This window comes from Ursus maritimus, unplaced genomic scaffold, assembly GCF_017311325.1.
Source record: "Ursus maritimus isolate PB19 unplaced genomic scaffold, ASM1731132v1 scaffold_21, whole genome shotgun sequence".
NCBI classification, from domain to species: Eukaryota; Metazoa; Chordata; class Mammalia; order Carnivora; family Ursidae; genus Ursus; species Ursus maritimus.
The window spans coordinates 13,217,180-13,233,125 of record NW_024424564.1 but is presented as its reverse complement, the minus strand read 5'-3'; the positions used below and the strand labels follow the sequence as shown (position 1 = coordinate 13,233,125).

The following is a 15,946-nucleotide window of genomic DNA, read 5'->3' as shown; positions in this document are numbered from 1 at the left end:
GATAAAATTAAAAAGTACAGAATATTCACAACAAAATTACATATATATATATACATATATTCTTATACATTTAATTCAAAGGGAATAAATGAGGGTTTACAACCTAATCTTATAAATGGTGTTATATGATAATACAACCAATTGGGCTTTTTAGGAAGTATCTTACTGCTTAGATATTTATATATTAATGTAAAAATGGTCCAATATACAAAATAATTTTAATGGAACCTTTATATCACAATCTTCATTCATATCCTAGCAACCAACTTGGTTCCAGAAAGGTAACATAAATGTATTTGTGACTCACTCTTTATCAAAGTATCATGTTTTAAATGGTGATAAATCAAAGAAACTAACAAATATGAATGAAAAGGACAATTTGTTTTTCCCAGGAGATAAGAAAACCATCTGAGAAATAACAAGTCACAAGAAGCTAGCCTATTTTGCACTGCCTGACCCAGCTGGTGAGAATGAAAGAAGGAACTATGTGTGCACAGCTGGCCCAGCCTCATTCTCATTCTTATAAGGCTGCACATCCCCAGGACATTCATGATTTCATTCATCTGTATGATAAGTCCCTTAATTCGTTAGGGCAGTATCAGGAAGAGGAGATGGCCACAAATGCAAGCCACATCATTCAATTTAAGTTAATCAGAGAAAAAAGAGAATGTGGTCTCTCATTCTGGTTGGTTCTGAATTGAAAAGAAGACAAGATGGGTGACCCTGGCATAGACTGCCTGGCACCCCAGAGGGGCTATGGAAACCAAGGTTTTCCGGAACTATCATTCTTCCTTCTGGTCTCTACAACAATCTCTGACCACAGGAACGTGACTCTGGAAACATCATTTTGCTTAAGATAACTGCTCTGAGGATAGGAAATCAGATTGCCATGGCTGACATCTAGTAGAGTGAAAAACCAGGAATATTTGAGAATTTTCATTTCCTTGGAGTTCAACTTAATAGAGAATTCCATTTATTTAGATCATAACTAATGAAATAAAGAACAAGGATCTTTAATATTTCCCTAAGAATCTGATAGAGATGGCTTATACAAACATGGAATTTTTTTAATGTCAGTGACAGTTTAGTTGGAGTATCCATATTCTACCACTTAGACTCAACATATAATCTCTGGTGAGCTCTACAGTGCAACATAATTGGGTATAATTTATGATGGGAAAGAGAACAGAAAGTGTTTATTTTCAGCTTAGGGTGCAGAGGGGTCTTGGAGATAAAATATCTGATGTATTATTATTTTTACATATTTCAGACTACCCAGGGGGCAAAGAGTAAATTAGCTCCCAGTGTCACAGAAGAATACACCGTGAAGAAGTGGCTGGTATTAGCAGTGGTTTTTGAAGGACTCACTTTAGGCTATCTCTATCACCACCTCCTCTCCCCCAGAATGGCCACATCCCTGGTTGACCATAAACTGAATAAAAAAGCCCAGAAGGAAGACAGAAAAGAAGAAAGTATAGGGAGGGAAGTCAGTCTCCTCTGTTAGGTTCTTCTCTTTGACCAGGTCATTAAAGGCTGCAACTGATCACTGATGCTCACATCATGTCCCACACTTCAGCCTCCCCTTAATTTCATTCTCTCTCAGAGCTTCAATTACTACTGACACACAAAAAACTTACAAATTATCCTATTATATGCTGTCACAGTGCTACACATCTCTCATTTGGAGTACTTATTACAGCGAAAATGCTACATTTATTTGTATAAGTAATGTTTGTTTCTCCCACAACAGTACAAACTTCAAGAAGGCAGGGCCTGTATCTTCTTTGATTATTGCTTTTTCCAACAAGTTAGCACAGAGTGTCTAGGACATAAGTGGTCCTCAAAAATAAACTGGTTGAATGAAAAAATTTTTAAAAATTATATATGTATGGAGGAATACCATTTCCATGGCTTTGTGTTGTCAAATGGAAATAAGCACTTCTATTAAACTGTCCTTCGCTAGGACATATCTGATTACTGAGATCAGGAAAGAGTAAGGTGCATGCTTGGCATAAATAATCCCTTCCAGGCTTGCTCTCTCTCTCTCTCTCTCTCAGATTTGTCTATCAACACAGAAGGGGTTTTCTAGTCTGCTTTCATTCACATCATAAAAAGTCTGTCCTCAATAGGAAGACCTGTAGTTGTTCAAAAATGATAACTAGGTAACTTCAAAACTACTTTGGGGGAATTATTATGATGCTACACCACTAGGCCTCACCAATAATGATATTTTTACCATCATCCATCTGATTCCTATATTTACTCCTTACTTTGTTTCCCTTTCTGTATTTGTAAAGAAGTTCATTTACAACTCTCACTAAAACATCACCAACATACATTCAAGGTACACACATTCTTATAAGCACCTAAATGATTGTTGAGGCTATCCTTGAACCCATCCAGGAGAGAAAACTCTTTAACCTCTGAGCTACAACCTGTTTTCTTCTAATTGCTCTTTAGAGCCATAAAAAACAGATCAATGATATGTTTCTTATAACAACTCTTTCAAAATTATTTGTAGAACTGGTTAACTACTATGCCATTTATTCATTCAACTGAAATTCACTGTGCAAATACTATGTGCCAGGCACTTTGGCTAGGAACTTAAGTGAAAATGCAAACAAAATAGATGCAATCTCTGCTTTTGTGGCGATACGTTCTAGAGTAGAATACTAAAAAAAGTAAACAGATAACATTATTCTACTCTGTTAAGAGTTATGAAGAAAGCAAACAAGGAAACGAGACAATGAAAAAAAATGGGGGTGGGAACCTACATTACATGGGGGAGGGGGCATCCATAAAAGCCACCCTAAGAAAGCAACATTAAACTGAGACGTCAGGATCAGAAAGGGAGAAGAATATTCCAGGCAAAAGAAACAGCATACTTATAGGACTCTAACGCAAGAATATGGGACGTTTCAGGAACTGAAAGAAAACTATATAGCTAAAATATAAAAGACAATGGCATGAGGTGAGGCTTAAGAGATAAACAGAGTTAATAAGGCAGTGCAGGACTTCACTGACCATAGTGTAAGTTTGGATTTTATTTAATGTTGCACCAAAACTCCTCTTCAAGTTAAATCCCCACATTCTTCTAATGTTTTTCATACCACTCTGATCCCTCTCATTACAGTGGTAATCTTTTCCATGTAGTATAGTCTAGCACATTTAAAATGCAATGTTTAACATCAACCTTAGTTCTCTAAAGTAAAGACCAGTAAAGGGTAGAGAGGAACTACCACTTCATCCTAAATACTATGCTTTAATCAATGGTGTCAAACTGAATTAACTCTTTTCTGACAGTTACATGACAACACTGACCAGTACAGAACTTGCTATGGTACTAAAACCCCCAAGCCTTTAACACCTGCTATTCAACAGCCAAACCTTTTGCTCTAATCATGCCCCTCCTGAATCTCCTTAAACCCCCTACCCCCACCCCCACGCGGTAACCTATTGAAAGCTTCCCACTTCAAGATCCAAGACCCACATACTGCCAACCAGGCCTGACTTTCTTATAGATACTGGTACTGATCTACATCTAGTGCCAGCCAGAGATGGTCAATATGGTAGGAGGGAGAATTTCGTATCAGAGAAAACAGCCAAAATTTTCCAACTTTTGGATCACTACTAGATTTATATAATCTAAATTTAGATATCATGTTACTCTATTATCAAGTGACATTATTAACAAGGTTACCACTCATCCCTACAGTTCCCCAAGCTAAAAATCTCAACTTCTCCCTTCTTCTCACCTCCACATACCCAAACACAAAATCAAACCCTAAATATTTTTTCCCAATACATCTATTCTTCCTGTCACTCTCCTAATTCATGTCACTATAATCTCATCTACACGACTGGAACAAACAGCTAAAAAGATTTACAAGATCCTCATGCTCTGACATTTACTCAGCTCTCTGGCCTCATCTTTAACTTTGGTACCCTCTGGCCCCCAGTATGCAGACCTGTGATATTCAACTACTCTGTTCTGTGATTACATCATGTTTTATACTCTTCCCTCTATCTAAAATCTCTCCCTCTAAATATTCCCTTCCCTTTTATGCTAATGTTCACTCATTTGTCAGATCTAATACAGATACTATTATTTCCTCCAGAAAGTCTTCCCTGAACCCTACCCAACTCCTAGTCTAAATGAGGGACCCTTATTCCCTTCGTGGGATCTCCCAAAACACCTTGTACTTCATCTCAGTTCTTGAGTTTTCTTGCCATTGACTGGTTAGCATCCTTCACAAGACCATAAACTCTCAGATATCCAGGAATAGCTTGTTGTGTTCACTACTAACTATCGAGCAACTAGCAGAGCGCTCAGAACTTTGATACCCGAAATATATTTGTAGGGAGTGAAAGCAAGAAAGAGTATGTGTGTACAAATGCACACAGGTGAATAAATATAAGACACCAGATTTTTGGAAAGTGAGAAAGCCCTGTCTTCCACACCTATAATAATTTTATAAAGGCCTTAGATTTGCTGGATTTAAATATGCAACATTACAAATAAAATTCTATCTTTAACAGACAATATGTTAATAAAAAGTTAATTACATAAATATATAATCCATAAGTTATTAATGCATCATCATTCATTTAGATGTATATAAAAAATATGGGACCAGTCTTTTCTTTAGAACAGTAATAAGGTGATAAGTTGCAGATCCAAAGTACTAAAATGGCAAGATTTTATTCAATCATTCATCCAAAGCAGTCAATACCCCAGAAAAAAAAAAGCTGCTTGTTCCCTCATCTGCACAGGTCACTGATGCCCAATGACAAGTAAAAATTGTTTGCCTTGGGACCAATACAACAATCCAGTTTCAATAAGTAGAAAATAATTTGATACTTACTTATACAATACCACATATTTTTCAAGACAGTCAATCAGTAGTTTGCTATCTCCTTGATGAAAGTGCAGAGCAGGGAGAACGACGTCATCCTTTAGACAGAATACCAAATACGACCAGCCCATACCCTCTTTGTTTTGCTTGATTGATTTCAGGTCTGTCAAACTGAACAGGAATGACCATTTGCTTTTCCCATTTCTATGACTTGGAGCATCTTAAAAACAAGAAAGTGGGGCAAAATATTTTTGTTCACCTTTTTAAAAGGTACTGACAGTGCTCTTCATGACTGCCTTACAGATACTTGTTGAACCTAGGGAATGACTACAGCATTCACATTACTATGGTTTCTACCTGTATTAGAAATGGCAACATACATTTCCTTAAAAGAATAGTTTTGAAAATAATCATCTTACTGCATACAGAGTGAAAAAATGTTATCCCTATTTCAAATAAAAGCTTGTCCGAATGCCTATGGCTTTGGAAGCAGGCAGGCTGGATTCAAATTACAGCATCACCATCTTACTAACTGAATCATCTGGGGCAAATAATGAATCTCTCTGAACCCTGGTTTCTTCATCTGTAAAAATAGAGAGAATTATACTTACCTCCCAATGTTATTCTAAGAATTAAAAGAGATAATACTTGTCAACTAACTAGTATAGTGCCAATTATATAGCAAATACTCAATAAATGTTAATCTTTTCCACTGCCCACCCCCACCCCCCGCCAAATAGAAATGGCATGATGCTCTTGGACAGTCATTATAAATAAAGAAAAAAAACCTTTACTTCCTCACTTCCTTTTGCAATTATTTTTACTAGACTACACTAAGTAAAGGTAAATACACTGGTATAAAAAAATAACCCTGGAGTAAATATACCAACAGACATTTTATTTGTAAAAACCCAAACAGCAGTGGGAGTTGAGGATGAAAATATAACTAAGTTGTGAGTGCTTCAAAAAGAATGAATACAGTGCTTGCTTCAGCAGCACATATGCAAAATTGGAATGATACAGAGAAGATTAGCATTGCTCCTGTGCAAGGGTGACACGCAAATTCGTGAAGCATTCCATGTTTTTTTTTAAAAAGAATGAATACATTCAATCTTCCTACTAAATCAATCTACTAAAGTAAGACCTCACTCAGTTCAACCCAAACTACTGTAATGTAAAATAAAGTATTTTCTCAGTTTGTGGGCCAATAAAGAAGCTTAAAAATCCTAGGTTTGTGAACAATATCATACCTGATAATAAGCAGCTTAAAAAATATCTAAATAAAAATTGAAAGAACAAAGGGAAAAATGTTACTTTCCCACTACTACTTATAATTTCTATCCAAAAATGCGATTTTGACCTGTTTTAACTTGGACATAAGCATGCTGTGTCTCTGAAATTTTAAAAATCCATTTTTCTAATGTTATTTCCTAAGAAGTGCTGCACTATCCTGTTATTCAAGATCTTAATTCTACTTCACACTATCAACTCCACAAACACAAACTGCATAAAAGATATGTGCTTATAGAACTTGATCAAAGGGTAGATGATGTTGACCTGCATATATGCCACTTTCCTATATTGTCAGGAACACCACAGCTCCATCAGCTCTAACAAGATCTCCTTAAATGGACACAAAGAAATCTACAGGTTACAGAAACTACTTACAAGGAATACAGGTACCATCACTATTTCATGGACACTTAAGTATCATTTGAAAGAAGTACAGAAAGGCTAAAAAGTAATTTATCTCTGCAGTGACCTGCCCAGGTTCCACACCAGTTCAGATGGTGAACTCGTACCTAAGGCTGATACGAGATTAAGTGCCATGTGCCTACTTGACTACCATACATATTTCACTGGAATTTATATCATAGAGCTCATAATACCACTACAAGCTAATATCAAAGTGAAAGCAATTCTAGAATTCCAGCGTCTTCCTGAGTCATTTACATGTGAATGTATTTAAGGACTACTAAGTTATTTGCAAAGACCAAAAATATTTTCAAAGCAATGAAACACTAGATATGGACAATTTTTAAAATCAAATTCTTAAATTACACAAAAAGAATTAACCTAAATTAACTCAAGAAAATCATATGGAGAATATAAATACATGCAAGTTATATGAATTATCAGGAGTTTGTGCATATTCAAAAGTAAAATTTTTACAGATTTTTCCACATTGATGGAAGAAACACATCACATATGAAATAGAAAATTTTCTATTTAAGCTCCAATAAACAATGAAAGAAACATTACAAGTCAATTCTGGAAGCCCCTTTACTTGAATATAATAAGCTTCATGAAAGCAAGAACTTTATTTTGTTCATAATTATATCCCCAATGCCTAGAAGAGTAACTAGCACATAGTAGGTACTCAAAGATGCACTGAAAAAATGAATAACCTAGTACCAAGTCAACATAAAAGAAACCTGCAATTTAGTCTACCACCAATAGCTAACCAGAAATAGGAAGGCTTACACGAAGGAAAACTAACAAATCTAAAAGTTAACTCAAAATTTCCTTTTCTCTCTTAAAGAAAGGTAAATAAAGCTAATTGGTTCTGGGGCGCCTGGGTGGCTCAGTCAGCTAAGCGTCTGCCTTTGGCTCAGGTCATGATCCCGGGGTCCTGGGATCAAGCCCCACGTCAGGCTCCCTACTTAGCAGGGAGTCTGCTTCTCCCTCTCATTCTACCTCTGTGCACGCATGCGCGCGCGCGCTCTCTCTCTCTCTCTCTCTCAAATAAATAAAAATCTTTTAAAAAAAAGTATTAGTTTTGATGAATGATGTTACCAAATATATGTAAGAAGTATCCCCAACATAATGACATGGGAAAACTAACCACAAGGGCAGAAGAGTAAAACTAAAACAGTTCAGTAAGTCCCTATATGTCTTGAACAGAATTAACACCAAGGACATGACATTTGGAGGGGTGTACAGAACATGATGGGAGTCTGTTGTTCTGGGAAGAAACATTTTCAAAACATTTCATCTGGTATATAAAAACAAAGACTTAGTAATAGAAACTCTTAAAAAATATAAAGAAAGTTAAGTCTTTGATAGTCAATTCTTTAAGTTTTGTCCCAATTTCCTTTGTGACATGAAAACTATAAAATGAGCAAAATTCGAAAAAATGCTTTTTAAACATATAAAAATGTTTTATAATGGCAAAAATTTGAATTTTGAAACATCAAGCTTAGAAAGTGTCTCCTTTAGGAAGAATTTCTGATGAAATATAATTGGATGAGATAATCTGAGAGAAGAAGGGATGGGACGGGATGGAATGCACTGCGCTCCGTAACTCCTGTTCTGTCAAATATGTGCACCTGCATGCATACTGAGCCATACTATGTTCAATATTGTTTGCTGCTGCTGTACACATTCATAACATTTTTCAAATACCGAGAAAAAAAGAAAATGTCTCAACTTTCAATAACTGCTAAATAAAGGCTCTTTGTAAGTCACAGTGCATGGCCAACCCATATAAGCAGTATTTACATCTTTGGTTTTTTGCTAAACTACACAGCTACACACAGGTTCTCAGTTCTGCACATTAAAATCAACAGGACAGCATTTAAAAAACAGAAATGCCCATTTCCAACCCAAGTCTGATTTAATTCACTGGGATGAAACACAGGCATTAGTATTTTTTTTTAAAAGCCTAACCTCCCCAGGTTATTTCAGTGTGCAGCCAAAGTTGAAAACCACTAATCTAAAAAGACGTTTATTGTCAGATTATGCTCTTCTCATAGACGTAATGCTTCTTTCTTCTATGAAATTCTGAAAACTCACTCCTTTGCTCTTTCCTATAGCCTGTCATTTTCATTTTCAAGGATTCAATAATATTAGGCAACAAACAAACAAAGAACAATTCACATAACTTAATCCTGAAGATCTAATCTACAGCAGTTAAAAATGACTTCACATGCCAAATACACTAAAACCCTGTGGTCTTATCTTAATACTCTGTATTGTTCTGATAAGAAACTTCCCTTTCAATAGAAAAAGAATGCCAAAAAGGAAAAAAACAAAAAACAAGACACCAGCATGAGCTGATTTTAATTTAACAAAAGCTTATGAATTACTATTAACTTCTTAATCGCCACTGTTGCCAAGAAATGATACAGTACAAAGTATAACTATGGTATATGAGAATGATTCCCCAGGCCATACATGAAAATCAGATTCACTGGGTAACAACACTATATAAATGCAGCATTACATACTCCAGCCAATCCTGGCCAGCCAGCTTTTTTCAATCTGGGAAATGTGGATAAATCATACACTCAGACTAAAATCAGTAAGAGATTAAATGTCCTTTTAGTTATAAAATACAAATTAATAAGGAAAAAAACATTTTAACTCTGTACAAGTATTTACTCTTTTAAAAAAATCACAAATAGATGTAACTACATCATTAGATGGGCTACCTAAATCATGCTTGGCATAGTACATGTGTTCTATCAGGCTGTTAGCTTGGCTCTTTTTTGTTATCTACATGTAGCTAATCACCACATGGCAACACAGATTTAAATATATACATGTAATATTTAAAGGAGAACAGTCACTAAACATATATATAAATGGGAGATTGTAATGAGCTGTGAAGATCTCTGTAAGCATTGAAATTAGAACAGTATGGTTTAGTGGTATACTCCATCTCCCCCTGGTGCTTCAGGATGAAATAACATGATTTTTTTTTTTTTAAACGCTAGAAAAATGCAAGAGAGACACTTAAAGCAATTTTTTAAAGTGTTTCTATTTCCTGCCATGAATAACTACAAAACAGAACACATATTTCTAAAACCTTTTTTTAATAAAGTCACAACCAACAAAACAAAAAGAGAGATGAAGAGGGAATATAACTAAAATATGAGTTCTATGTATTAAAGCACCAAATCATTCTTGTGACAAAGAAACACTAAAGAATTTTCTTTGCACTTTTATTTTTATTATATGTAGCAAACCAGTTTAAAATTTCAAAAGATTTAATTCATACCTCCATTAGTATGTGGTTTCTTTTTAGACGGAACTGTATTGACCATGTCCCATTCTGCTTCATAACTGTTTAGATGTTCCGATCCCCGATGACCTCTTTCCTTTGGGGCCTGCGTCCATTCTACAACTGAACTGGAGTCCTCAAAAAAGTATAACATACAAAATCTTTAGGGACTAAAACTAGAATTTCATTTCAATTAACAATATATTCTCAACTTCTACATAAATTAAGTTTGGAGACGGTGACAGACATTACTGGTGGGAAAACCAACCACTATTTCCTATTCCTTTCTTTCTTGCCTATTTTTACCTGACACCCACCCCATCCCCCCCCCCAATTGCAAGAAAAAAGAATAGAAGAAAAGCCTGTCCAGATTCCCTTGCAGTTAGGGTTGCCAATGAAATAAAAGCAGAGGTCAACCACAGGGCTTTTGGAAATGCTTTTGCTTTCCTAATAAAAAAGCCTCATCCCTTCTCCCCTTTCTCCTGCTTTGAATGTCGCTATGACGCCTAAAAATATGGCAGCCATGTTATGACTGTAAGAGAAAAAAACAGGAGAATCACTCCAAACCTGTAGATTTGTAATTATTTAAGGAAAATAACCAATGGTGGCTATTTTATTTAAGCTACCACTGGTTGCATATTTCTCTGCCAAAATTAGCTAAGAGCTACAAATAACACACCTACATGTATAGTTCTACAGAACTTACGACTTTAAAAGAGAAAAATACCAAAAGTCTAAAATTCAAATTAATAATTTAAATCAAAATATTTAATTCCTATACAATAAAAGGTAGCACACATAAGTTGAAGATAAGACTGGGTGAAAATGTTTTGAAAATATATGGCAGACAAAAGAAAAACATCCAGAATACAACAACAATATTTACCAAATTATTTAGAAACTGGCAAATATCAAAACAGAAAAACAAGCAAATGGTATGCACAGGCAAGTCAAAGAAGAAATATGAACCAACATATAAGAAGATGTCCAACTTCAGAAACAAAGAAAAGTAAGTTAAAGGGCACCTGGGTGGCTCAGTTGTGTCTGACTCTTGGTTTCGGCTCAGGTCAGGATCTCAGGATCCTGAAATCAAGCCCCACATTGGGCTCACGCTCACGGTGTAGTCTGCTCAAGATTCTCTCTCTCCTTCCTCCTCTGCCCCTCCCCCTGCACGTGCATGCTCTCTCCCCCAAATAAATAAATAAAATCTTCAAAAAAAAAAAAAAAAGAGGCACGCCTGGGTGGCTCAATCAGTTAAGCATCTGCCTTCAGCTCAGGTGCTAATCCCAGGGTCCTGGGATCAAGCCCCAAGACAGGCTCTCTGCTTGGCAGGAAGTCTGCTTCTCCTTCTCCCTCTGTCCCTTCCCCTCTCATTCTCTCTCTCTCAAATAAATAAAATCTTAAAAAAAGAAAGAAAGAAAAGCAAGTAAGATGCATTTCAATTTTTTGCCCCATTCAAGTAAAAAATAAAAATATGAAAGACAGTGTAAAGACAGAATCTCACACTGCTGATGACAGTGCTAATTAGTACTGACTCCAAAAGGGCAATATAGCTATTATTTATTAAAATTCAAACTATGGGGGTGCCTGGGTGGCTCAGTTGGTTAAGCGTCTGCCTTCAGCTCACGTCATGATCCCAGGGATGTGGGATCAAGCCTCACATCGGGCTCCCTGATTGGCGGGGAGTCTGCTTCTTCCTCTCCCTCTACTGCTCCCCCTGCTTGAGCTCTCTCACTCTGTCTGTCAAATAAATAAGTAAAATCTTAAAAAAAAAATTCAAACTATACATGTGTGTCACTACAATAATTCTCTTTGTATCATCCACTCTGGAGAAATACTTACACATGTACACAAAGAGGCATATGCAAGAATTTTCACTGCAATACTGTAAAAATGAAAAACTGAAAATACCTTAATACTATTCAGTGAAGGAATGAATAAAAAAAGTAGGGGGTAGCCAAGGAAATACTAAGTCATACTTTAAAAATTGATATATGTTAATATTTACTCTTAAATAATAAATTAAAGAAGTTGCAAAACTGTTTGCAGTATAACTATGCAGCGTATGCAATCAGAAAGATCGATAATGAAATGTATACAGATAAAAGTCTGGAAAGATACACACTAAATAGGGACAGATAAAATACATGACTGTAGTCAAATGGGACTTCAATTTCTAATGTTTCTATTATTTGAATATTTTTACAAGAATGTATTCATGTATTGCTACTGTTTTAATTCTTTTTAAAAAGGGAAAAAGGAAAATTTGTAGGAAGAGAAAGATATTATAAAGGCATGAGAAAAATTAAGAAATAGAAACAGACTGACAAATAGAGAGGAAAACTGACTAAGATCAATGGGGAGAACTAGAAGTATCTACAGAGCCCCACAAGCACAAAGGCTTGGAACTGGTCGATCAAGTACTTCTGGAAATTAGGACAGAGGTCAAACTAGAGTACTAACAAAAGTCCAGAAGGCTGGAGGGTTATTCATTAGAGAAAATGAGACAGATTATCTCTGGATTAGGAGAAACCAAGCACACTGAGCAAAAGGATAACACACTGAAAACAATAATTAATTAAAAGCTCATCTATACAATGAATTGGTAAGATTCCCAGCTCTCTTTCTCCACTCAGTTCCCAGAACACTGGATTCCAAGCACACTTTCTCCAGGCAGAGATCTGCAGGAATCTCAGGCAAATGACTAGTCCAAGAGAAAGGATCTAGTTTTAACATTAGGGATTCCCCCAAGGGATTACCAAGCCTACCCATACCTATCGGTACCTACAGAGTATAGTTGATCACTTTTTTGTGTCTGCTGTTAAATATAAGTACCACACCACAAAGATCACCAAACATCAAAGGCAAGTGTCTACACAAAAGACAAAGTCCAAATGAAACAAGGGGAAAAAAATCAATTAGAAGAACTAGATTATATGGAGAAATAAAAACATCTTAAAAACTACCTTTAAACTCCTTAGAAATAAGGAAAGATATAACCACGAAGAACAGGATGCAATTTTTAAAAAGGATTGGAAAAGGGGCACTTACAATAAGATGTCTTAGAAATTAAAAATACAGCAAAAATAAAAAGGCAATTGAAGAACTGAAAAATAAAACTGAAGAAACTTGGGATGCCTGGGTGGCTCACTCGGTTAATCATCTGCCTTCGGCCCAGGTCAGGAAGCCAGTTGTAGGATGGAGCCCTGCATCGGGCTCCCTGCTCAGCAGGGAGATTGCTTCTCCCTCTGCCTGCCACTACTCCCCCTGCTTGTACGCTCTCTCTCTCTCTCTCTGACAAATAAATAAAATCTTTAAAAAAAAAAACAAAACTGAAGGAACTTCCTAGAAAATGCACGTACGCGCACGCACACACACACACACACAGATTAAAAATAGGAAAGAAATGATTAAAAAAGTAGAGGACCAGTCCAGGTCTAAAGAGCTCCAGAATGAAAACAGAAAATGGAGAAGAAAAAAATCATCACTGAAATAATTCAACATTTCTTAATAACTAAAAGACACAAGTTTCCATAATAAAAGAGCCCATCAAGTGCCCAGAACAATGGATAAAAAAGGACCACAAAGACTACTGTTAGAACATCTAGAACACTAGAAATAAAGAGGCAATCATAAAAAGCTTCTAAAGTGAAAAAAAACATACAATGGGGCAGGATTTGGAATGCATTAGACTTAACATTAATAAAGGAAACTAGACAAATGTAGGACAATAATGTTAAAAAATACGTGGGAAAATTTCTTTTCAGTTGTAATTCTATGCAAGTCAAGCTATCAATTCAGAATTGGCATTGAAAAGTCTAAACAAAGAAATTTCTTTGCTCCCATGCACCCTTTTCTCAAAGCACTAGAGCTACATGAAAACAAAGGAGTAAACCATAATAGAGGACAGCACGGGATATAAGAAATGGGGATAAAAATATGGGGAAGAGGCAAAAAGAATCTTCAAAACAATTGCTACACAGCAAACCAAAAGGGCAGCCAGTTCAGATGAGCTTTTAAGAAGGTTCCGGGAGAGATGTCTTTAAAAGGTGAAATCTGTGGGCACCTGGGTAGCTCAGTGGGCTGAGCATCCATCTCTTGATTTCAGTTCAGGTCATGATCTCAGGGCCCTGGGATGGAGCCCCAGTCAGGCTCTGTACCCAGCAGGGAGTCAGCCTGGGATTCTCTCTCTCCCCCTTTCTGACCTTCCCCCACCCATGTGTACGCGCTCTCTCTCAAATATATAAATTAATCTTGAAGAAAAAAACAAAGATGAAATCCGAAGATCATCTATGTGTTTAAATATTTTGAGAACAGGGACGCCTGGGTGGCTCAGTCGGTTGAGTGGCTGCCTTCGGCTCAGGTCATGATCCCAGGGTCCTGGGATCGAGTCCCACATCGGGCTCCTTGCTCAGCGGGGAGCCTGTGTCTCCCTCTGCCTGCCGCTGGCCCTGCTTGTCCTCTCTCTCTGACAAATAAAATCTTTTAAAAATAAATAAATAAATAATATAAATATATAAATAGATAGATATTTTGAGAAGAAATGTAGAGAACTGAGCCTGAGTTTCAGGGTGAATTAGAGATAAAACAGGAATCTCTATCTTGCATAATGAGTCACACAATACAAATGGCAAACACACAGTGATCATAAAACCCAACAATTCCTGGGGCGCCTGGGTGGCGCAGTCGTTAAGCATCTGCCTTCGGCTCAGGGCGTGATCCCAGCATTCTGGGATCGAGTCCCACGTCGGGCTCCTCCGCTGGGAGCCTGCTTCTTCCTCTCCCACTCCCCTGTTGTGTTCCCTCTCTCGCTGGCTGTCTCTCATAAATAAATAAAATCTTTAAAAAAAAAAAAAAAAACCAACAATTCCACTCCCAGGTTTTTAAGGGAAAAATACATATCCACACAGAAACTTGTGTAGCAATGTTCATGTCAGCATTATTTATATTAACCTAAAAATGAAAACGACCCGAATATCCATCAACTGATGAATAAACAAAATGCAGTTCAGGAGTCCCTCCCCACCCCATATCCATGGTTTCTCTTTTCCACAGTGTGTTACCCTCAGTCTGGTACCCGCAGTCAACAATGGTCCATCCAGAGGCAGATGATCCACCTTCTGGCAGTATGTACACACAGTTAGTAGCCTAACATTACTTCACAATGCCTACATCATTCACCTGCCTGATTTATAAATTAAACTTTATCATAGGTATGTACAGGAAAAAACACACCATGTATAGGGTTCAACACTACCTGTGGGTTCAGGCATCCACCAGGGGTCTTAGAATGTATCCCCTATGGATAAGGGGAGACTACTGCATTTCCATAAATGCAATGTTGTTCGGCAGGCAGGCAAGAAGGAAGGCAAAAGATACAGAAAGAGAGAGAGAGAGAGAGAAAAAGGAAAGAAAAGAAAGAAAAGAAAAAAAGAAAAAGAAGAGGTGCTATAACATGGATAAGCCCTGAAAACAATAGGCTAAGAGAAAGAAGCCAGTCATGAAAGATCACATATTGTATGATTCCATTTAGATGAAATGTCCACAATAGGCAAATTCTCAGAGATAAAGTAGCTTAGTGGTTGCAAGAGGCTGGAGGTAAGTGGGAATGAGGGGTACACTACTAAAAGTACACTTTCTTTTTTAGGAGTAATGAATATGTTCTAAAATTAGACATTGGTGATGGTTACACAACTCTGTCAATATATTAACAACACTGAATTATACACTTTAAAAGATAAATTTTATGGCATATGAATTACAGCCCAAAAAAGTTATTTTAAAAATGGCATTCCTTACACTGGAATGAATAAATGAATACATGAATGATGAATGAACAACAAAAACAAAAAAATAAAAATAAAAATGGCATTCCTTTAGCCACACCCTTTCTTTCTTAAGTACCTTTCCAGCATAGAGAATACTAGAAGAATCTAAAGCATCATCCAATGGTCTCCAGTCCACTATTACTTCAGCATCCTAGATAAAGAAATTATGGACTATATTTACTATTCAGCAATATCTTACATTCTTAGATACCTATTTTTAATTCCCTGAACGCAAAATGAAAATTTTAAACCCTTAA

The 15,946-nt window shown here is 36.5% G+C and overlaps 1 protein-coding gene and 1 non-coding gene across 4 annotated transcripts in view; one reads left to right on the top strand and one right to left on the bottom strand.

The window, feature by feature from the left end:
• The window catches only part of TBC1D15 (TBC1 domain family member 15), a 76,122-nt gene that overhangs the window by 32,006 nt on the left and 28,170 nt on the right, over nt 1-15,946 (bottom strand). For 2 of the 3 annotated variants that reach the window (XM_040637263.1, XM_040637264.1), the window contains exons 3-4: nt 9,859-9,997; nt 4,866-5,076 (exon numbers count right to left, since the gene is read on the bottom strand). In XM_040637263.1, the coding sequence (XP_040493197.1) occupies nt 4,866-5,076; nt 9,859-9,997 (350 nt within the window). Of the gene's footprint in view, nt 1-4,865; nt 5,077-9,858; nt 9,998-15,765; nt 15,841-15,946 lie in introns of all 3 variants that reach the window. The other variant, XM_008684306.2, reaches the window with a different exon arrangement.
• LOC121104486 lies at nt 5,837-5,942 on the top strand. The gene has a single exon (XR_005836813.1). It is a non-coding gene; the product is annotated as a U6 spliceosomal RNA (small nuclear RNA).